General features: G+C 36.1%; 1 protein-coding gene across 6 annotated transcripts; it reads right to left on the bottom strand.

Moving 5' to 3' along the window:
- Positions 1 to 1,610: 1,610 nt before the first annotated feature.
- Positions 1,611 to 15,889, bottom strand: LOC119982692 (probable leucine-rich repeat receptor-like protein kinase At5g49770). Of its 6 annotated transcripts, none has more exons than XM_038826186.1 (19): positions 15,051 to 15,889; positions 13,476 to 13,596; positions 13,304 to 13,375; positions 13,138 to 13,212; positions 12,974 to 13,045; positions 12,702 to 12,863; positions 12,525 to 12,599; positions 5,209 to 5,280; positions 5,044 to 5,115; positions 4,857 to 4,925; positions 4,603 to 4,677; positions 4,292 to 4,363; positions 4,016 to 4,153; positions 3,454 to 3,935; positions 3,199 to 3,363; positions 2,965 to 3,101; positions 2,643 to 2,862; positions 2,307 to 2,545; positions 1,611 to 2,229 (listed from the first exon to the last, which is right to left on the bottom strand). In XM_038826186.1, the coding sequence occupies exons 3-19, from the start codon at positions 13,360 to 13,362 to the stop codon at positions 1,816 to 1,818; spliced, it is 2,598 nt and encodes an 865-aa protein (XP_038682114.1). In that variant the 5' UTR covers positions 13,363 to 13,375; positions 13,476 to 13,596; positions 15,051 to 15,889; the 3' UTR covers positions 1,611 to 1,815. The 6 variants fall into 6 exon arrangements, with proteins under 6 accessions (XP_038682114.1, XP_038682112.1, XP_038682113.1 ...); XM_038826184.1 differs by lacking the exon at positions 15,051 to 15,889 and adding an exon at positions 13,991 to 14,178; XM_038826185.1 differs by lacking the exon at positions 15,051 to 15,889 and adding an exon at positions 13,991 to 14,176 and having other exon boundaries at positions 2,307 to 2,542.
- Between the last annotated feature and the right edge of the window lie 7,015 nt (positions 15,890 to 22,904).

Genomic DNA, 22,904 nt, shown 5'->3' with positions numbered 1-22,904 from the left:
AATCAATGTGTTTGTTTGACAATATTTTTTAGCAATTAAAACTAGTTTGAATCCTTCAATAATAGTTCTATTATCATGGGGCCAAGAAAATAATGTGATCGTGACCTGCTCATGTCTTTATTACAAAGTAGAAACAGCTAATTAACTTAAATTTGGGCTTTTCACTTTCCAATTTAACTTTAACATGCAATGAACGGATAGATTTGGTTGGCATAAACATGTAGATTCTTTTTCTCAAGCTTATTTGGTCCTGCTCATGTCTTCACAAGTTAGCATTTTGACATGGCTCAAGATAGAATCAATTTTGGACACCACCAAAAATATGCATGGAGAAATAAATAAAGAGGATAGCTCTTCTCTTCCACCAAATCCAACAGTTAATAAGCCTAACACTTCTTCTAGAAAAAGATCGTGGGTGTGGAAACGTTTTGATGTACATTAAAATTAAATTGGTAAAAATAGGGCACTTTATAAATTATGTAGTAAAACTTATGCTGCTAATACAAAACAAAATGGTATTGGATATTTGGGTAACCATTTGGTTAATGTTTGTTCCACTACAACAATGATGTCTTTCACAGCACTTTTAATGTGCCGGGAATAAGCAAAAAACATCGTTAAAGGTATTTATCGACGTTTCTCTAAACGCCGAACAAGCGCCGTTAATATTCATGCCATTAATGATAATGTGCTGCTTCGACAAAACGTCATGATGATGATATTTAACACGACACTTTAGACACCGTCGTAAAAGAGAAAGAAAGCGCCGAGATCTATAGAATAAGATTGTTTTTCACAGACGGGTAAGGCGACGTTTATTTTTTATGTTACGACGCTTCTCAAACGTCGCAAAAATATTTTTTAATTTTTTTGTAACGATGCTTAGAAAGCGTGGTAAAAATGTTAAATTATTTTATTTTATTAATTTGAAAACGCTTTAAAAATGTCGTGAATTAATTAAACTTGTAACCAAAAATAACAGATTTAATGGTTCCTCACCTTGGTTTTTGTCAGATTTGAAGGAAAATAAGTCATTTTTTGGGTTAACAATAGTGTGGCTATCACCAATAGGTAAGTCTTATAAAGAATTGAAAATCCTATGAAATCGATATATTATGGGCGAAAATAAGAGATCCTAACAGAAATTGTAGAAAAATAACAGTGAAATTTCCTCTTTGAGTGATCATATGTACTCCTTTTGTTATAAAAATTCATATGAACATTCCAATATATATGATTTATCACGAATAAATTCGAAAATTTCTCAATTATGATTTTTATATGAGTAACAAATACGAATAGTATGAAGCTCTCTTGTTTAAATTAGTGCTTTTTAGTTCCGAAAGATATTGATAGTGGGTCTCATTAGAAATAGCTTTCCATGCTAATACTTGAGATACAACTTTTTTTTTAATCCGACATGCATTTTTGGGAGAATGTTTTGAAGTTTGTTTAAAGGGAAAAAAAAAAACTAATGTTGTCAGCATGACATCGCATAGTAAAACAAAGAAATACGATATTTTTAACGAAATCCTTATTGATCTATAAACCTTGCATGGTTGCATGCATGGCTTTTGATAATTAACTAAATATTCAATGAAACATTTCAATTGGAAGTAAATGACTTTCTTATTACAAGAAATAAGATACAATAAACTCACATCTTTTACTTTAACATCCTTTATATTGTTTATATTGTTAATAATTACATTTCAACCTTACCAAAAAAAAAAACACACACACACACAGCTTCAAACTTCATGGCATATATTCACAAGAAAGTAATCCTCATCACTTACAAGTTCCATGTCCTTTTCACAAATCATAAGAACCAAAGGAAATTCCTTTACTTGTTTGATCAGAAGTTGAAGTTGATTCAACATTTGGGTTCAGACCAGCCAGGTGCATTATGTTCTCAATCACTTTCACAACCTCCCCCATTGTAGGCCTATCAACACCTAACTCTTGTACACAGTTCATTGCCAAATCCACGAACTTTTCTAGACCTTTAAGTTTAGGACCCAACTCCAGTGTTTGATCAAGAATTTCATGTAGGTTGTATAATTCTTTCGTTCTGTCCATTGCTACCCTTACCACTCTAACAATATATTTCCCTTGTTCTAACGGCCGCCTTGCTGTTATTAGCTCCAACATCAGCACACCAAAGCTATAAACGTCACTTTTCTCTGTCAATTGTTGTGTCATATAGTATTCTGGATCCAAATAACCCTGAACCCAATGGATTTAAACAGATTTAATTTTCTGGGAATTTAGTGCAAGATTATGAAGAATATAAATTCACTAACCATTGTCCCTTTAACTTGAGTACTAACATGAGCCTTCTCGCCATCACTTGCAAGCTTGGAGAGACCAAAGTCAGCAACTTTTGCATTCAAATGTTCATCCAGTAAAATGTTGGTTGATTTGATGTCCCTATGGATAATGGAAGGGCATGCAAGCTCATGCAGATAAGCCAGACCTCTAGCTGCACCAAGGGCTAGTTTAAGTCTTCTCATCCAATCCAGATTGATTCCTGTTTTCCCTACTTGGATAGAAAGAAATTCACAGATGAAAAAAAGTACAAATTAAGCATTTGAGAACTATGTGAAGCATCAAGGGAGATCAGAAATGCTTGCAAATACCTGATAGACAATCCCTCAGGTTACCATTTGTAATATATTCATATATCAGCATTTGTTCACCTCGTTCAAAGCAGAATCCAATAAGGTTGACGACATTTTTATGATGGACTCTTGAAAGAAGTTCAATCTCAGTTTTAAATTCAAGCCCACCCTGCGTAGATCCTCGTTCAGCTCGTTTTATAGCAATCAGTTGCCCGTCAGGAAGAGTTCCTCTGTAAACCTGTAAGAGCACGTTGATAGATTCAACTTCGTTTGGGAATTATCTGCACTGGGAATAATTTAGAATACATAATAGAGATGGATAAAAAGAATGAGATAGAACCTTTCCATATCCACCAGTTCCAATCTCATTGGCTTCTAAAAAGTTATTGGCGTATTTCTTGACCTCTATAAAAGAGAAGAATCGTGCTCCTTTCAATTGAGGAATGCTGCCACTGCTCTTACTCAACTCCCAATTTGCTACTCTCATGCAAAATAAAGCAATAAATAATCCCAAGACATTGATCTAATAATCTGGAAACATAAGTAAATGGTAATCCCGACACAAGACATTTACCGAAAGGGTTCTGTTCTGTCGCACTTTCCGCTCTCTTCTTCCGACAATGAGCATAAATCCCTGTAAAAAGGAGAAACAGAAGCAGGAGAACAACACCGCCAACAACAGCTCCAATGACAATGCCGATGCCGATGCTTGTTGACTTTTGTGATCCCAAAGATTCCCCTAGACAATGCATGAGAGAGATGGAGTAAAAGAGAGAGAGGAAAAACAATACAAGTATTCATTTTTGTTCTACTTTGATTGTGTAAATACCTGAAAAATGCTTGTAGGTATCAGCTATAAAGTAGAAAGGTCCAAACAATGCTGGGGGCTTGAAAGTCTGGTTGCTAAGTATGAAACCAATCTCAAAAACAACAGTTCGATTGAAACTATCTTGGCCGGATGGGAAGAGTTCCAGAGTCAATTCAAGGTAATCAAATTGATTCTTTCTTGGATTACCTAGAGAAACTGAATCCACAGCAAGTTGATGCAACTGAATAGAATCTATGAGAGACTGCCGTAGAGTAACATAGTATGTTTTGTTTCCCAAGTTGGAGAACGAAGGAGCTCTAAAGAATAGAGTTCCTGTATATGGAAATGCACATTGACAGTTGGGGCTCGAAACCTGGTCTGCACTGCAAGGGGCAGGGATGCAGTTGTTTGGTGGTGTCATATATGATGATGAATTAGCTTCAAAAGCCGTGCAGTATTTCTCAGTTTGTCCAGTTTCTTCACAAACTGGGTTCCCAACAAGTCTGCAAAAGTCAAAAGAGTAGTCAGTTCTCCAGCACTCAAATGAGAAATTAACCAATATAAGTTGATGTCTATGGCTTACATCAATTCAAAATTGTAGAGTACTGGTCTTTGTGTGAAGGCAGAAATGAAATTGTTCTGGAAATCAATGAGCTGCAGTTGATCACTAAAGCCAGTTCCAATATCTAGAGTTCCATTGAGGAGATTGCGCCTCAACACCCTGTAGACAAATTAGTTACCACCAACGTTTTCATTTATTAGAAAGCATGTACAAAATTCCTGTGCTTTTTTTTATTTTATTTTGTTATGTTTATTGGCATCGATTTAAAGTTAGGCTTAAGACCAAGTTGGTACTCACACAGTCTGGAGATTGGGGAGGCTGAAAAGGCTGCCAGGAACTTCTCCTTGAATTCTACAATCTTCCATCATTCTACCATATAATTAATAGACTATGGTTACATAAAAACTGAAAATATTTTCTTTATCAGCATGATATGAAGGAAGTAAAACAGGAAGGAAAAAAAAAAGAGCCATCAAAACCATAAAGCACTATAAAGGGAGCATTACATGTTAGTATAGTTAAACATCAATGAAGAACATGTTGGCATGTAACGTGGTTAAATTTGCAAGGAAGCTATACACACACAAGAGAGAGAGAGAGAGAGGTACAATGTTGTCAAGGACTCTATGGTTGAAAGCCACGATGGCACATCTGAGGTATCAAAACTATTATTGCTCAAATCTCTGCAAAACATGGTGATATGGAATGAAAATAAATAACAAGCAAAAAAAAAGCCATAGAGCTAATTAACAGCATATTCTGGGAAATTTAGTATTCTCTAGAACTCCTAGGAATGTTGTAGTTATATCCATGTACCAATGACTACGGAAAATTCATGTTATTAAGTTCCTTTGTTACTTACAAGGAGTTGAGATAGTTCAAGCCAGTAAGGTTTGGCATAGGGCCACTCAATTTATTGTTAGACAAAAACCTGGAAATGATCAACAAATTACATTATAAAAAAACTGATAAGAAACCCATTCGTGCCTACAAGGAAAAAAAGAGTATAAAACCATTTTTTTTCCATATCTCCACTTCTATCTGCTTACAGCTCATGCAAACTTGTCAGATTATTGAAGTTTGAAGGGACAGAACCACTTAAAGAATTCCTGTCAAAACGTCTGCATAAAACACACGAAAGTCAACATCATGAACTTCACAGAAAAAGGCAAATACAAGATAGACTTGGGTAATAATGTAATCTAGATACTCACAAAACCTCCAAAGTCTGCACAAGCACAAGGGTCGAAGGAATGCTTCCAGTGAGTTGGTTGCTGTCAAAAAGCCTGTTTGATAGGGAACATCATACATCGATAAGTAAGCAGAGCTAACAAGTGCTTGACTTCATTGTGTTGTACATTTAAGGAATATATACAAAGCATAAACACCATAAATTTCTGAATAAAGCAAACAAGAGAACTTGAGTATATTTGGGATATGCAATTAATAAGTGTAGGATAATGAGGGTTGACTATATAAAGATATTTGTTTTCAATATAGTGAAAGTGACAGAAAGAATGGAAACTGATGTCATTTTCGAATCTCTTTCCCTCCTCTAATGTATCCAGTTTCCTTATTATAATAACCTTGAAATTCATTCAGATGTATCAGAGCACAAGGTTTAACAAAAATGATTTCTCTCTATCCCTGAATCTGATTTTCAATGCATTCCTTCTTCTCATATTTCTTAAAGTTATTTTTTTTCCTTGATTGTGTGCGTGAGACCAGTTTCATGGTGTGATCTGGTTGAAGGTTTGGATAGAGAGTAACCATATTTCTTAGACCTTGGGCCCCTATGTTTGTCACTTTATACCTGATTATCATGTACATAATCAGTAGCTGCTAACACTGATTGCACTACATTTCAGTTGGATATAAGAATGTTTTCTTAAACGGCTATATTCAAAATGAAGTCTATATGGAGCATAAAGGCAAAAAACTCCCGTGCACAAGATGTTGGGTGAATTGACCTTTTTTAGTGTTAATCTAACTTGTGTTTACTTATGTCCTTTTATGTCTTTTCCTCTAAGGAGGTTTATGTCTTTTCCTTTGTATCCTGTCTAGGGTTAAGCATGCATGTTGTTACGTTTTGATGTAAGCCGCTCAACTAAAGATCATGCTAGGGTTGTCAAAAACTATCCAGCAATCTACAAGATAATCTTTTGGGCCCTGTTCTTATTTTTCTGTGATTAATACCTAATAGTGGTATCGGAGCAGGTCTCAAAGCTGTGATTTGAAGACTAGGAGATGTCTAGCTCAACTGATAAAGCGTCATTGATACCGGTGTTCGCTGGGGAAGATTATTTGGCATTGAAGGTGAAGATGCGAACTTACCTGATGTCAGAAGGGCTCTGGAGCGTCATTACAAAAGGATATGTGGAACCTGAAGATGATAGCACACTTGATGAGACGAAAAAGAAGGAACTAGAAGTTGTTCGAATGGTAAATGCAAAAGCTCTCTCGCGTATGTAAAATGGGGTTAGTTCCACTATGTTTTCAAGAATTATTAAAGCTACTCAAGCAAAAGAAGCCTAGGAAATCATTGCGAAAGAGTGTGAGGGTGATAGGAAAACTATTGCTGTTAACCTTCAAAACTTGAGGAGAGACTTTGAAAATCAGAGAATAAAGGAAGTCGAATGTGTGTGAGACTTTTATGCTAAAGTAATTGAAGTTGTCAATCAAATGCGAACCCTAGGGGAAGAAGTGCCAGATCAGAAGGTGGTGCAGAAACTCTTGATAAGTTTACCCGAGAGGTACAATGTCGTTGTGGCTGCGATCGATGAATCCAAAGATCTTATAGTTCTAAAACCAGAGGAACTGATAGGGTCTCTTGAGGCACATGAACATAGAAGATCAAGAAGGGACGAACAAACATCGTCTCTGGAATCAGCATTTCAAGCCAAGGTGAATGTAAGAGATGAACAAAGAAGGGGGAAGTCATCCAACTGGAAAAAGGAAACTGGATCTGAAAGAGGTATGGGTTCTGGTTTTAACTCTAAATTACCTTGTGATATTTGTAAGAGGTCAAGCCATGTGGCTGAGGACTGTTGGTTCAAGGGTAAACCACAATGTCATAATTGTAAGAAGTTTGGGCATCTGTAGAAGAATTGTCGTTTCAAACGAGGAAATAGAGCTAATTTTGTTAAGGCTAGTTCAAAAGTTGAAGAGAATTTGTTCTTAGGAATTGAACAGAGGTCTGGGAAACAGTTGAATGCCTGGTACCTTGACAGTGGGTGCAGCAACCATATGTCGGGGAACAAAGACCTGTTTGAAGAAATTGATTTCAGAATCACATCCAAAATTCATTTGGGAAATGGATCAGTGGTGGAGGCAAAAGGCAAAGGGAGAGTGAAAGTGCTCAATGAGGGAAGCACTAAGTATATCAACAATGTATATTTTGTTCCAGATCTCAGCTATAATCTCTTGAGTGTTGGACAAATGATAGAAAATGGTTACAAATTAGCATTTGAGAATGATGGATGCAGGATTTTTGACAAAGAACATGAAGACAGTGAATTTATGTTTGTTGAGATGAGAGATCACAGGAATTTTCTGGTGAATTTTCAGTCGACAAGTGGTTTGGCACTCAAAACTAGTGTTGAAAAGAACAAAGTCATTAAGCTATGGCACAAAAGATTTTGTCATCTGGATGTGAATGGTTTAAGGCTGCTTCAACAAAAGGAAATGGTTACTGGTCTGCCACAAATTACTGATGATGGTGAAATGTGTGAAAGCTGCATACTGGGGAAACAACATCATACACCCTTTCCTAATCAAGGAACCTGGAGAGCATAAGGGATTCTTGAACTAATTCATACTGACCTGTGTGGTCCCATGCAAGTTCCTTCATTCAACAATTGCACGTATTTCTTGACCTTTATCGATGATTATTCAAGAATGATATGGATCTTCTTCCTTAAAGAAAAATCAGAGACATTTGTGTTGTTTAAGCAATTTAAAATCCTAGTTGAAAAACAATGTGGGAAGTTGATCAAGAGAATTAGGAGTAATAGGGGAGGGGAGTATACCTCTGATAGTTTTGAAAAATTCTGTCAAGAAGAAGTGATTAGCAAGCAACTTACAGCGGGTTTTAGTCCCCAGCAAAATGGGGTGGCTGAGAGAAAAAACAAAACTATCATGCAAATGGCGAGGACTATGATGAGTGACAAGAAATTACCTAGGAAGTTCTGGGCTGAGGCAGTTAATACTGCAGTATATATTTTCAATCTTTGTCCCACAAAAGCGGTGAGCATGAAAACCCCTAAAGAAGCCTGGTGTGGATTTAAATCCTCTGTGGATCACCTCACGGTGTTTGGGAGTGTATGTTATATCCATATACCAGCAGAAAAGCGAACCAAGTTAGATGAGAAAAGTAAGAGATGTATCTTTGTGGGATATAGTTCCAACTCAAAGGCATAGGGTGTATGATTTAAAATCAAAGAAATTACTAGTCAGCAGAGATGTTGTAGTTGATGAGGGATCAAGATGGAAGTGGAACAATGATGATGAAGCTGATTTAACTCCAGGGGGAAGACTGTGTAATGAAGATGAATTGCTTATTGAAGTTTCTGCTGATCAAGAAGCTGTCACAATTCCAGAAGAAAATGATAATGTCAAGTAATCACAGAGGAAGAAAATGAAGTTGAAGAAGATGGATCCCCACCTAGAAAGATGAAGAATCTATCTGATGTGTATGAGTCTTCTCCACCTAGAAAGATGAAGAATCTGTCTGATGTGTAAGAGTCTTGCAATTTGGCTGTGAAAGAACCTGAAAAATATACTGAAGCTAAAGAAGATCCAGCATAGCGCAAGGCAATGCAAGAGGAGATCACAATGATTGAAAGGAACCAGACTTGGAGCTTGGTGAACATACCACAGAACAAAGAAGTGGTAGGTGTCAAGTGGGTTTATGAAGCCAAATTGAACCCAGATGGAGGTATTCAGAGGTATAAAGCTAGATTGGTCGCAGGGGGTTCACTCAAATTCCAGAAGTGGACTTCCATGAGACTTTTGCCCCTGTGGCAAGATTAGAAACTGTTAGAATTCTTCTGTCTATTGCTGCTCAATGTAAGTGGAGGGTTCTTCAGCTTGATGTAAAGTCGACTTTCTTAAATGGCACATTGAAAGAAGAGGTGTATGTGGCACAACCAGAGGGTCTTGTGATTGAAGGAAGTGAAGATAAGGTGTATAGATTGCATAAAGCCCTGTATGGTCTGAAGCAATCACCTAGAACTTGGTATGCAGAGGTGGATAAATACTTCAAGGAGAGTGGACTTCAGAGAAGCAGGAATGAAAGCACTCTGTATAGTCTGAAAGAGAAAGATTATGTGCTAGTAGTATCTATTTATGTAGATGACCTCATTATAACAGGAAATGATGAGAGAATGATTGAAAGTTTTAACGAGAAATGAAGAACAAATATGAGATGAGTGATTTGGGACTACTGAAGTACTTTTTGAAGTAGAGCAGAAACAAGACGGAATTTTCATCTCTCAAGCTGGCTACATCAGGTCTGTCTTGAAGAAGTACAACATGACTGATTGCAATTCTATGGTAGTACCTCTCTGTGTGCAGGATAAATTGAAAAAGGAGGATGGGCATGAAAAGGTGGACTCTGGCAAGTACAGAAGTCTAATTGGGAGTCTCTTATACATAACAACTACAAGGCCTGACATTACATTTGCTGCAAGTTTACTCTCTACGTTTATGCAGGAGCCTAGCAAAAAACATTTTGGTGTTGCTAAACAAGTTCTGAGGTATTTGCAGGGCACCAGTGATTATGGGATTTGGTATGAGTCTGAGAAAAAGGTTGGTTTGATTGGTTATTGTGACAGTGATTTAGCAGGCTGTATGGATGACCAGAGAAGTACATCAGGTAGGTTTTTTGGTCTTGGTACAGGGATGTGCACATGGAGTTTAAAGAAACATAATAGTGTGGCACTCTCCTCTGCTGAGGCAGAATATGTGTCTGCATCAAGAGCTGCCACACAAGCAATCTGGCTTAGGAGGATTATGGAAGATATAGGGTTTGTTCAAGAGGAAGCTACTGGGATTTATTGTGACAGTAAGTCAGCCATTGCAATAGTTAACAATCCCGTGGATCACAAGTTAACAAAGCATATTGCCATTAGGTATCAATTCGTTAGAGATGTGATAGAAGAAGGAACAATCAAGCTGGAATTTTGCAAGACAAGAGAGCAGTTAGCTGACATCTTAACCAAGGCTCTTCCTTGTGATCAATTCTGCAATCTGAGAAGGCAACTAGGGGTGATATCAAAAGCTCAATTCAGGGGGAATGTCTTTACCTTTTTAGTGTTAATCTGACATCTTTACCTTTTTAGTGTTAATCTGACTTGTGTTTACTTATATCCTTTTATGTCTTTTCCTCTAAGGAGGTTTATGTCTTTTCATTTGTATCCTGTCTAAGGTTGAGTATGTATGATGTTCTGTTTTGATGTAAGCCGCTCAACTAAAGATCGTGCTAGGGTTGTCTGAAACTATCCAGCAATCTACAAGATAATCTTTTGGGTCTTGTTCTTATTTTTCCGTGTTTAATACCTAACACAAGACTCACATAATGAGTCGGGTCTATGCAGACCTTACCCCACATATTATGTGGAGAGGTTGTTTCTAGAAATTGAACTCGTGACCTCTAAGTTGCACCACTACAACTCTACCATTGGGCCACATGTTCACTATAAAAAAGAAACTGAGAAGATTATAGTAGAGACATGTCCAAAACATATATTGAGTTATATAACAAGTTAGATACAATAGATGAAAAAAAATATATTTATAGCCAAGCTAAACACAAGAAAAGGAAACTAGGGACCAAGATCATGGAGAAGTTACTTCAATGAGCTGCTTAATGGCGGTCACAGAAAGAACATCAAAGATATTCATCTCTCATGAGAATAAGAATTCTTAGTATATAAGATGTATTATGGTAACTGAAGTGAAGGATGCCTTAAGCAGGATAAAAGGGTAAAGTTATGAGACCTTATGGAATTCCAATTGAAGTGTGGAAATACGTAGGAAATGTAGGTATAGTATGAATCACTAAGCTATTTAATCAAATTATTAAGACCCGTAAAATGTCTAATGAATGAAAGATAAGCACTATATTACCGATATACATGAACAAATGTGATACCCAAAGTCATAACAATTATAGAGGCATCAATGTAGAGCTAGCGGTGCAATGGTGAGAGAATTTGTATAGGAGAGTAGGAATCAAAGAAAAAGACTTAAAAAACATTACTTGAAGTAGTAAAAAAGAATACAAATTCAATAAGAGTTGATGAAAATATGATCCTAAAATGAACAAATAGAGGAGACAAATACACGCGGTGGATTCCTTTAATTTTCTCATATACTCATATAGCCAACCCCAAATTTTTGGGACAATGACTCAAATGAAGTCTATATGGAGCACCCACTTAGGTTTGTTGCTTAAAATGAGTATCCTATCACTATGTGATGTCTTAAGAAAGTATTGAATGGTTTGACGCACTCACGAGGCATGATTCGAAATTTTTTGATATTCTATTGGAGTTTGGGGTTGAAAAATGTCACATTATTCTAATTTGAAAACTTTGATGGATGATCTAGAATTAATTGATAATCCTAAAAAATATTGACTTAGTTGGTGGTTTAGAATTCTCACCATTAACAGGTCAAACATCTCCAATGTAGGTAGTGTTATCAATAAGTTTTTTAGGCTCCTTGAGCACACGGGGAGGCTGTTATTCAAGTTATTATGTATTTGAAGAAAGCTCCGAGTCTTCGGATATTGTACAGAGAAAATAGATATCACAAAACAGAAGGTTTTATGGGTATAAATTGGGAAGACTCCTTTCTGAATTGACTATCTACCATAGAAATATTGTACCTTTTCAGGTGGCAATCTAGTCACTTAGAAAAGAAGCAGACAGCAGTGGCAAGATGCGGAAGAAGTTTGCACATATTTCTAGGGAATTGACATGGTTGTTTGAGAAAATTGGTGTTTCTACTCGCCCACTTCGCACTCTTTTGTTACAATCAGTAGCTCTATTTATTGCTTCTAATCCAGTCTTTCATGAAAGGACCAGACTATTGAGGTTGATTTCCGGTTCATTTTTCAATAGAGATATACTCAATGGAAGTATCGAAATCCATTTCCAAAATCAAAGGACTAGTTAGCTGATGTTGGTCATCAAGTAACAGTTAACATTGATTTGGAAGATTTGTTCCAAGCTGGAAATATATGTGTATATGCTCCAGCTTGAGGGAGAGTCATGGACTTCATAGGGGTATTTGAGTTACTGTATTAAGTTCTACATTATATACCCTATATAATGAAAGTGATTGAGAGAAGGAAACTAATGACATTTTTGTTCCCTCTCTCCATTCGCTAATTTCTCTGGTTTCCTAACTATGCAGACGCATTTTTCCTGAAAAGTGAAAAGAATGCCTAAAAGAAGGAAATATTCCAAGAAGCGTGCAAGTTATCAGTGCCAAATATCTCCAGAAAAACAAATTTGAAACTTACACATGTATCAGAGCCATATTTGAACTGAAAAGCTGAGGCGGGATTGGACCGGAGAGCTTATTCTTTCCAAAATGACTGCAGGCAATGATGAGGAGGTCGCATGAAAAGGATGCCAAGATATAAAAAAAATTACAGAATAAATATCAATTCGGCCAAAATTGCAGAAATACGACATACAAGTGTTTTGCATGGACGAGCATATCAAGACCAGGAGTAGTCCCTTTGGAGAAGGGGATAGGTCCTTCGAGCTGGTTGTCAGCGAGGTCCAGCCAATAAAGATTCGTCAAATTTCCAATGGTAGGTGGAATTGTTCCGCTGAATCTATTAGAATTAAGAGATCTACAAATGACAGCAAAAGAAAAATAGTTTGTTTTCTATTTCTGAATGCATTGATGATAAAAAAAAAAAGGAATAGCATGTACATTTTTGGTGCAAGTTCAAATCCTTACAAAAAGACCAGCTGCTGCAGAGATCCGATTGACTCAGGAATATGACCAGAAAAGCTGCAACCAACTAGGATTCTGGAATGAAAGAAAAAACCTGTGGGCTAAGGATCAAGATTATATATGACTTGGATGTCTACTACTAATATGTCAACAATCAATTTTCTTACAAGTTTGTTAACTTCTTCAAATCCCCAATTGATGAAGGGAGAGAGCCAGTGAGGCCCTTGTTGTAAGAAAGGTCCCTATAAATAGACAGTGTTCATCAAAAACAAATCCTTAAGTTAAAAAAATGATTAACTTGAACAGCTAGTGAAGGGTTTATCAGAAAAATACAATGTCTGTAATTCTGACAATGTTGAAATATCCCCCGTTAGCTGACCCTCCAATCCCATGCTTGATAATGTTCTGAAATTGAGAGCAAAGATGGTTAATACCACAAGCTGAAAAAAGCAGTATCAGCCACCTTCAGGTAGAAACAGAAGGCTAAAGATCGCCATCATCTTACATGAAAGTCACACGTGATTTGGTGCAAGTTATGCCTTCCCAATTCTCTCCACATGGATCTATCTGTCCCCAACCGGGTGGAGTGTTGTGCCAAGCATCCTTGAGAGATTTTAAAGCAATAACTGCATCAGAATCAACAACGTTATACTTTTGATAGAATCGCTGAAAAGATGAATTCTCCATAAGAGTCCGTCACAAATTTTATGTGAAATGGAGTTTCAGAAACAAAGAAAGGTAACAACTAGTTATAGCTCTTGAATATAAGCAGGATCCATGTTAAAGCAATTTTCAGAAAAAGAAAAAAGAAAACAGAAGCTAAAGCGATGCATATTATGGGAGCATATCCTCTTTTGAGGTTTGAAAAAGTATTTTACAGTCATAATGCCTCGTCGGCATTTATGCATGCATGAACGTACTTAACCAACCAAAATCTATTGAAGTGAACTGCATTGAAAGATCAACCATAACAGAGCAAAAAGAAAGTAGAGCTCAGTAAGGAACTGAACTAATACTTACAATCACCATTATGAGTCTGTGATGCTATAAGAGAAATTTGGAAAAAAACAACCAGCAGAAAAGCTTGATTTCTTGTTCCCATTCCTCAGCAGAACCTCAAGAGTCTTTTTTTTCTTAGTCTTTGATATTCCAAAATTTAATATCAAGCCATAGTTAATAGTACTGATATATCTCAAGGCCTGTAATTTCCACAAGTCCCTTTGTTTTTCAGTACAGCTATATCATATCGCTTTTGTGCTTGTTGTCTTATTAGAGGACTCTTGTCTTATTAGAGGACTCCTGTCTTATTAGAGGACCCAGGAAAGACCATATCCAATCTTTTAATTTCCTTGACAGAAATTTTCAATTCAACAACCTACAACATGCAGGAGCAGTGCCACTGTGTTAAGACTAATTACAGTAGCATTTCCCCCCATTTCCAATCATCTGTCAATGGCCATATACATATCTCTCCACAATCATATGTGGTGGTGCCATCGAAAAATTAAGCATTTACCTCAGTAGTTGAAGAAAGTAAACAAAAATGAAAGGAAAACATTTTTTGGGTTATCTAGACAGCTGCTCAAGCATTCAACTTCCAACTTTTAATTGCAAAATGGGTTCCTTTTTGGCAAGTCTAAGGTTGCCCAAGTTGTCTAAATCATAAGCAACATCTCTCGGAGAAAAAATGTCTAGTTGATTGAATGAGACAAATGCGCAATCAATTACCCCTTTTGAGGGTAATTCCCAACTGGCCCCATTTCAGTAGACAAGGGCACATGGATGTTGAAACTGGGCTAATCTTGTGAGCTTGAGTTGGGTTTGGTTTGACTTTTCAATAAGAAAGACTCGCTAAGCACAAAGATTGAGCTGATACTTCTCTAAGCACACGCATCTGGATCCACAATGGAGCCTTGCTTCTTTGATTCTATATATTTCATTGACACTCTTGTGATTCTTGTTTTTATTCTAGGAAGTTTATTTGGCTTGAGAATTGGGACTTTGACTTCTTTGAGAGAGTAAAAATGTGGGCATCATTTGCTGCAATGTTTTTCAAGTTACGAATAAAAAAAGAAGTTACCTTTTAACTTCAGGAAGTTGCAGTTTTGGAGGCTGAATGCAAAGCAGGTGTGGATAAGAAAGTGAACGGGTTGTTATAGCTGTCGTTGGCGGCGGAATTCGACCTGGAGAAGATGGTGTACAGCCACGGCCTGTTCATGATGTCATCCAACCGCTGGGACTCTCTCTCCAAGACCTTCTCCCGCCCTTTGGGCCTCTCAATCTTTGATGACGACGACGATGATGATTCCTCGGTCATGATTCGCATCTCCCACCGTATTGGCAGCCCTCAGTCGCTCCATATCCGCGTTCGAACCGCTCACTCTCTTTCCCCTAAACAGCGGCGAACCATCCTGGCTCAGGTGGCCGGGATGCTGCGGTTGTGCGATGAGGACGAGGCTCTAGTGAGAGGGTTTCCAAACATGGTGAAGGCAATTTCATTGCGGAGACAGTGTTTGAAGTGATTTGGTGGTCGATTTTTCAGGTCTCCAACCTTGTTCGAGGACATGGTCAAGTGCATTGTCCTCAGCAAGTGCCAGTAATATTGCTTTTGCCTGTTCATATATGCTTTCACCGTTCTTGCTCTTATTGTGTATGACAAAATCACCAATCGAGTTTTTTGATAGCGGCGTACACTACGTATCTTTGATACCGATCATCATAGTTTGTCTGAATTGAAAAACTCAATGCCCATATAATGTTTAATCCATTTTTACACAATTCATTATCCGCTTTGTAAATCATCAGTTCTTCTATATCTCTATTTCCGCGTTTCTGTTAGTTGTCTTCTGTGGACAAGGAGACCTTCCTATATTCTGTCTCACGGGAACAGAAGTTTGTAATTCTAGGATGGGTTGAAGTGTGTTGCACCCCTCGATCTTAACAGAATAAGAATAAGGTTGAACCATTGGGTTGAGAAAAAACTCTCGTTTAATTTCTTTATTGATAAAAGGACAATGTTAAAAATCTCCAAAAGTCCCTTAAATCTATGTGTCATTAAAATAATCATTAGTCATTGATTAAAAACATACATATAGGTTTCATTTCACATCCAACACTCCTTATTAAATATGGGTATTTTAGAATCACTTTTTGGGGATCTCAAGTATTATTTTTGATAAAAATAAGTACAACTCCATCGGCTTATATAGTCAAAGCAAACAACCCAAAATCAAAACTACCTAAGCTAGACTAATTAAAAGAAAATATCAACAATAATATAAATACTAAACAAATACTAAAAAATAAATACAACTCTACCGGCTTATATCGCCCAAACAACCCAAAATCTACTCTAACTAGAAGACCAAAACTATATAGAAAACTATTTTATACCTAAGCTAGAAAAATTAAAAGAAAATACCAACAAGAATATAAATATTAAACAAATACTAATGGGAAGTAAATATTAATAATATAGGAAACTAGACTAATTAGGACTTGTCTTTCCTTGGTTCTCATCAACGTGTCAAAACTTGCTGTCAATCCAAATATGTTTTTGATATGGGATTTTGCGCATCAATTTCAAGGGTTGCCTTCCTGAAAAGAACTTGAAATGGATGCATTGATATTTTCATTGGAAATACACTATGCAAGAGCATGCTTTACAAGCTAAAATGAACATAATGGTGCTGATAATATCAAAATACCCCTCTAGTAGTACACTGACACATGTTCTTCTCAACGGATATGCCCTGGGGAGCACCTCGGTAGGGTTAAAATGGGTTACCAAGAAAATTGTGCATGATAGATCGGTAAACTATTCAGTAATTAATATAAGTGAATTTTTAGAGGATCAAACCCCACAAAACAAGTCCACGATCACAAAAAAAAAAAAAAAAGTTACTATAGAACAATATAGAAGGGGAAATTCACACAGGTAAAACTCTCTCTCACATTTCATTTTTCTACTATTTGACTAGAGAGAGAGCTCTCAATACCAAGCAATATCTCTAGCCTTTTTTCTACTAAACTTACTGAGCATTGGAGTGCCCCCTAAGGTACACCTCGGGGAACCCATAGTTCATGTTTATTATCTATGCAGAGAAAAATAACTACTCAACAGTTCCTAATCTAATCAATTGAGGCGACTGCAGTACCAAGCAAAAATCTATGAGCAATCAGTTATGTGGTCCGATTCTACACATCATCAGTTTGGCGCCTTTTGTGAAAAGGGACTAAGTAACTTCTTCACAAAACAACTCACTATAGTTAGACCAGGAATACACACACTACCACCTTGGGACCAAGCGCTCCCCAAGAAACTAACCTCCAAGGAGAAAAACCCGAGCAATCTAATGCTCTCGTCACCTAGGAACAGTTTTCTATGCTAATTGATGGTCAAAAAAATCCAAAATTATCGACTCGATCGACCGAAATGATCGTTCGGTCGGTTCTAATAAATTTTTTCAAAATCGACTAATTGGTTTTTTGCAATTTGAAACAATAAAAAATTAAGGTGATTTTTAATTTTTTTAAAAAAAATTGAATTAAAATCAAACCGACCAAATTAATAAATAATATATATATAGTTAACTTATATATTTATATATTTAGGTAATAGGTATAAAAAATTGAATTAAAATCGAACCGACCAAATTAATAAATAATATATGTAGTTAACTTATATATTTATATATTTAGGTAATAGGTATAATGTAGTCTTCTTTGCTACGGACGTTCGTAAACAAAAATTTTTACGAACTCCTGTTTCAACCGCACGATTGGCATGTCAGGACTTTTGTTGTGGCCCACACTTGTTGCAGTAGTTTATTATAACACATGATTGCGGACATCTGCATGTGAGAATTGGTATAGGTATAATTTTATATATTTATATTTATATTTTAAACATTAAATATTATGAATATGCAATATGAACCATTATCTTTTGAATCAATAGCCCAAATTTTAAGGCAAACCTAAAAGGATACAAGCCTAAAACTCTTCCTAACAATGCCAGCGGCGCCTAACTTTCTCTCTAAGACTGTGATAGAGACACTAGGGAACAGTGCTTCACTGTTGCTCACTCGCTCAAAAGTATCTCATACTCCTCTACGAGTCTACAACTCCGTCTCTCATAGTCGCATACGCATCGACATACGGTTAGTCCCCATGTCTCGCACCAATTCACGGTCAGTTGCACTCTCACCGACACAACGGACCTCCATTTTCAAAATTTCCCAATTCGTAACTCGTAAGTTTGCTTCAATTAAATCGAGTCTTTGATTGTTGTGCTGATGACTTCTAATTTTCTATTGGATAGAGTCAATGATAAGGTTCCTGATAAAATATTGGATATTGACATATTTATTGGTGGTGGACATGTGTATGTTTTGATTTTTCTACTGGTGACTTGTTGTTTGGTTCATATTGTTTTTGACATTTTGTTTGTTTTACCAGAGAAAATAAGAAATGTAAACCAATCAATCAATGTGTTTGTTTGACAATATTTTTTAGTAATTGAAACTAGTTGCAATCCTTCAATAATAGTGTTATTCTCATGTGGCCAAGAAAATAATGTGACCTTTGGTCCTCTTCATGTCTTTATTACAAAGTAGAAATAACTAATTAACTTAAATTTAGGCTTTTGATAGCCCTAGAGAAAACCTTTCACTTTCAATTTAACTTTACCATGCAATGAACGGATAGATTTTGTTGGCAGAAATATCTTAGTCTGTTTGGTAGAGCTTATAAGCTAAGTTATAAGCTTCAAAATAAGCTCTGCCAAACACCCAACATAAGTTAGCTTATAAGTTCTAATAAGCTCCAAAAAATAAGTTTCAAATTGAAGATTATTTTAGAGTTTATGTTTGTTTTTTTTTTCATTTTTTTGTTTCTTCTTTTTTATTAGGATAATATTACATATAATACTATAAATTTTTTTATTTTATTTGTTAAATTAAACTTAAATAGACTTTTTAAGAGCTTATAAGCTAGCTTATTCTATAAGTTTTGATTTAACTTTAACATGCAATGAACGGATAGATTTTGTTGGCAGAAACATGAACGGCCTAGTCTGTTTGGTAGAGCTTATAAGCTAACTTATAAGCTTCAAAATAAGCTCTGCCAAACACCCAACATAAGTTAGCTTATAAGTTCTAATAAGCTCCAAAAAAATAAGTTTCAAATTGAAGATTATTTTAGAGTTTATGTTTGTTTTTTTCATTTTTTTGTTTCTTCTTTTTTATTAGGATAATATTACATATAATACTATAAATTTTTTTATTTTATCTATTAAATTAAACTTAGATAGACTTTTTTAGAGCTTATAAGCTAGCTTATTCTATAAGTTTCGCGAAACACCTAAGAGTTTATTATTTCACAGCTTATAAGTTAGCTTATTTTGACAGGAAATAAATTTTGACAAATAGAGCTTAGATTTTTTTTCTCAAGCTTATTTGGTCCTGCTCATGTCTTCACAGGTTAGCATTTTGACATAGCTCAAGATCAAGAACCAATTATGGACACCACCGAAATATACATGGAGAAATAAATGAAGAGAATAGCTCCTCACTTCCACCAAATCCAACGGTTAGTGAGCCCAACACTTCTTCTAGAAAAAGATCGTGGGTGTGAAAATATTTTGATGTACCTGAAAATCAAATTGGTAAACATAGGGCGTTTTGTAAATTATGTAGTAAAACTTATGCAGCTAATACAAAATAAAATGGTACTGGATATTTGGGTAACTATTTGGCTAATGTTTGTTCATCTCTAGAGAATTCGTTTAGGGCTAAAGTCAAAGAGCCTCAATTGATGAAGGGGCACACTACATTGAGTTTTCAAACCTTAAAGCCTAGTGAAGCACCACCTATATTGTTGACAAAATCATTTAATCCTAAAAAAGCAAAGCGAGCCTTAGCTCTGATGATCATAAAAGATTAATTGCCTTTCAGACAAGTGCAGGGTAAGGGGTTTAAAAAAATTACACGTGAAATTTTTCCTAGAATAACTAAAAAGTGAAAACTAGATACTAGAGGGTGGTAGTGTGATGACTTTATTATTGTTGTCTGACCGATTGTGATTTGAGTTGTATGAGTATTGTGATAGCCTTGTTGTTGTCGGACTTTTGCAGTGATTGTGCTCGCGACACTCCATCATGAAATGTGATCCCTGTACGAGATTAAAATATCATTTTTTGTTACCCACGTGATGATACGAGGTATTTGAGCGTCACGACCTCCAGTGGTGGTTTCAGATTGCCATGTGCTACCTATGAATGTCGTGGATGATTTTGAGTGCTACGACCTCCGATGGTGGTTCCAGATTGTCATGTGTTGCATTTGATTGTTGTTGATGGCTTTGGGTGCCACGGCCTCCAATGGTGGTTCTGGACTGTCGTGTGTTACCTATTGTTGCGTTGGATTGATTGTTGTGCTGGAGGTGTTGTGATGTGTAAGATTGCATAATATATTGCATGGTGATATGTAATGCATTGTTGATATTGATTGTGGCACGATCATATGCATTATTGTTTGTCATATTTATTCTAGTTGTTCGGTTATTTGCTCTTTATCTAGGAAGCACTAGTATGATAGTTACCATAAGGCACCCACAGTAGGTGCGTTTGGGTCGAGATACGTATTGGGTGTGGCAACTGTCACATTTAAAATTTTTTGATACGGGATATAGCTTCAATTCAATTGATCAAAAGAGCAAGTAGTGGAACAGAGTATGAAAGAGAGAGAGAGATTAGCTCACATTGAGACTCTATGAATAGTAATATGAAACAGAGCGAAAAGAAAGAGAGTTGTAAACATATGTGAAAGTATTCTTGTTAGGGTTGGAAGCCAATGACCACTCTGTTCAGATTGCCGTGTAAAATTGATGAGGATCAAGGTCGCAAGCTCAAAAATGCTTACAATCGGGCTAGTCGCTACAAGATGAAGATGGATCGAGCCCAGTCGAGTCAGTCGGATCTTGGGCCGGTTGGCCAACAAGCTGGGAAGGATGTTGACTAGGACAATACATCAGTTGTTGATGTCTTGCAAAGTTGCTAGTATTGTGTTACTGAGTATTCTATTACTATTATAGTTAAGAGTAGTATGAGTATATTTAGTTTCCTTATTTGCTAATAACAACCGAGTATAAAGCTGCTTGATAGGAACTAGTCTTGTTTCAATTCTATAAGTATTAGGAGTTACCTTTGGTTGTAATAGCTATAAATACGATCGTCAACAGTAATGTATTCAATTAATTAATATCAAAACTGAGAACTCTTTCTCAAACTCATGTCCCTTATGCAAAAGTTCGGTTTGAAAAATAACAATTGGTTTCTTAGGTTTCATCAAAGATGCACAACCAAGCAACTACTTTTGTAATATTGGCTGAATCACCTACGTTAAAGGTTGGTTCAACAAATATAGTATGGAAGTGGAGAAGCTAAACATTGAATATGATCTTCACACTGTTTTACCAGTACCTATAGAAAGTAATAGGTTGTTTTAGTTGTTGAAATCGCCGTTGTTGTAAGCCGATGTTGGAACTTGGTGATGAAAACCTTGATCTTCATCACTTGGTCATCACCAAAAAAAGTGTTGAAACTTGGTCTTTTTTATTTATGCACATTATTACTATAAGATTTTTGTTCGTGAGAATCATGCTAGCCATTGAATGAATGACACATGGAAATTTTGTCAATATAAGATAAACTTGTCAGAGAGACTCTTTTTATGGTGACCAATGACACGTGGTTTCCATTTTCATTTTAGGGGGTATTGACACCCTAAGATTTAGATTTGCACTAGGGCTATCCAAATTAATCGCTCGGATCGAATCGAACCTAACCTAACCGATTGGTCGGTTATCATCAAAGATATGTTAATGAAGACAAATCGAAAAACAGATCGAAACCCCAAAAAAAGGGACCAAACCGTCAATAACCGACTGATTGATTGATTATTTTTATGTCAAAAAATCGAAAGAAAACAGTGGACCACCCTAATTTTCACCCCAAACTTTTTTGAGATACGTGCCAATACCAAATTTTGAGATATCCTACATATATATAATTAATTTCTCAATTGTTGAACACGTGATATATATATATATATATGTATGTATGTATATAATTAAAACTTACATTATAGGATGACTCAGTCTTACATTCTAGGATTCAACTTTTGTTATGATGTTGTCGTTTGAGCTTCCGCATGATGGACTTTGTTTTGTTTGTTTTGAACATTTCTATTATTTATTTTTATAATAAATGTACCCTGAGGATTTTGACAAAATTTTTAGTAGTCGATGTAGTTTAGTAATTTGGCAGACACCCCTCCGAGATCTGAGATGGGCATACCACCTCTCCAAAGAAAGCAAATTTTTCAATCATATTCTTTGAACTTGTTGATTAATTTAACTATTTTGGTTGAACTTGTTGTCCATAAGATTCAATAGTTTTAGATCCCTTGGAGGCGGTTGTTGCTTTAATTTAGGGATTCATAATCAAATCCTCTAGCTAGGTTACAATAGTTGTCCATCAATATGACAAATTTTGATGAAGATGTGTGATATTACGTAGGTACCTAAAATTGTTTGGATACAAAAGTGTGGTGAGAGGAAGTTTCTAGGCCCAAGCGTTGATTCTTGGAAGCTCACCCCTTACCAATCTTTGGCCATGAGCCTTGCTTAAGGTACTGTCCGCTTTGGGCTTGGGCCCTCCTAGATTTATTTGAATGCAAAGCCCTGCCTCCCACATTGCTAGAACCCATAACCTCTTGGTGATGGGAGAGTGAGTACATATCTTAGGGGTTATGATAAGTGTCCAAATGTACACTTTAATTAATAATTTATTATGGACATTTGTCATACAATTAGGGTTTAAAGTGATTATTACATAATTAAAGTACAAATATCATTTTTAGTCACTTTTATA

This window comes from Tripterygium wilfordii, chromosome 17 (genome assembly GCF_013401445.1).
Source record: "Tripterygium wilfordii isolate XIE 37 chromosome 17, ASM1340144v1, whole genome shotgun sequence".
Lineage (NCBI taxonomy): Eukaryota > Viridiplantae > Streptophyta > Magnoliopsida > Celastrales > Celastraceae > Tripterygium > Tripterygium wilfordii.
This window is presented reverse-complemented; position numbering and strand designations above follow the sequence as displayed.

What these genes read in the sequence shown, in the direction of transcription:
- LOC119982692 (XM_038826184.1), bottom strand. Translation starts at nt 14,072, where the DNA reads ATGGGAACAAGAAATCAAGCTTTTCTGCTGGTTGTTTTTTTCCAAATT. An exon ending in ACAGACTCATAATGGTGATT is followed by an intron (nt 13,597 to 13,990) that starts GTAAGTATTAGT and finishes ATTCTGATGCAG; the next exon opens with TTATTGCTTTAAAATCTCTC. An exon ending in TTGAAGAAGTTAACAAACTT is followed by an intron (nt 13,046 to 13,137) that starts GTAAGAAAATTG and finishes CTTTCATTCCAG; the next exon opens with AATCCTAGTTGGTTGCAGCT.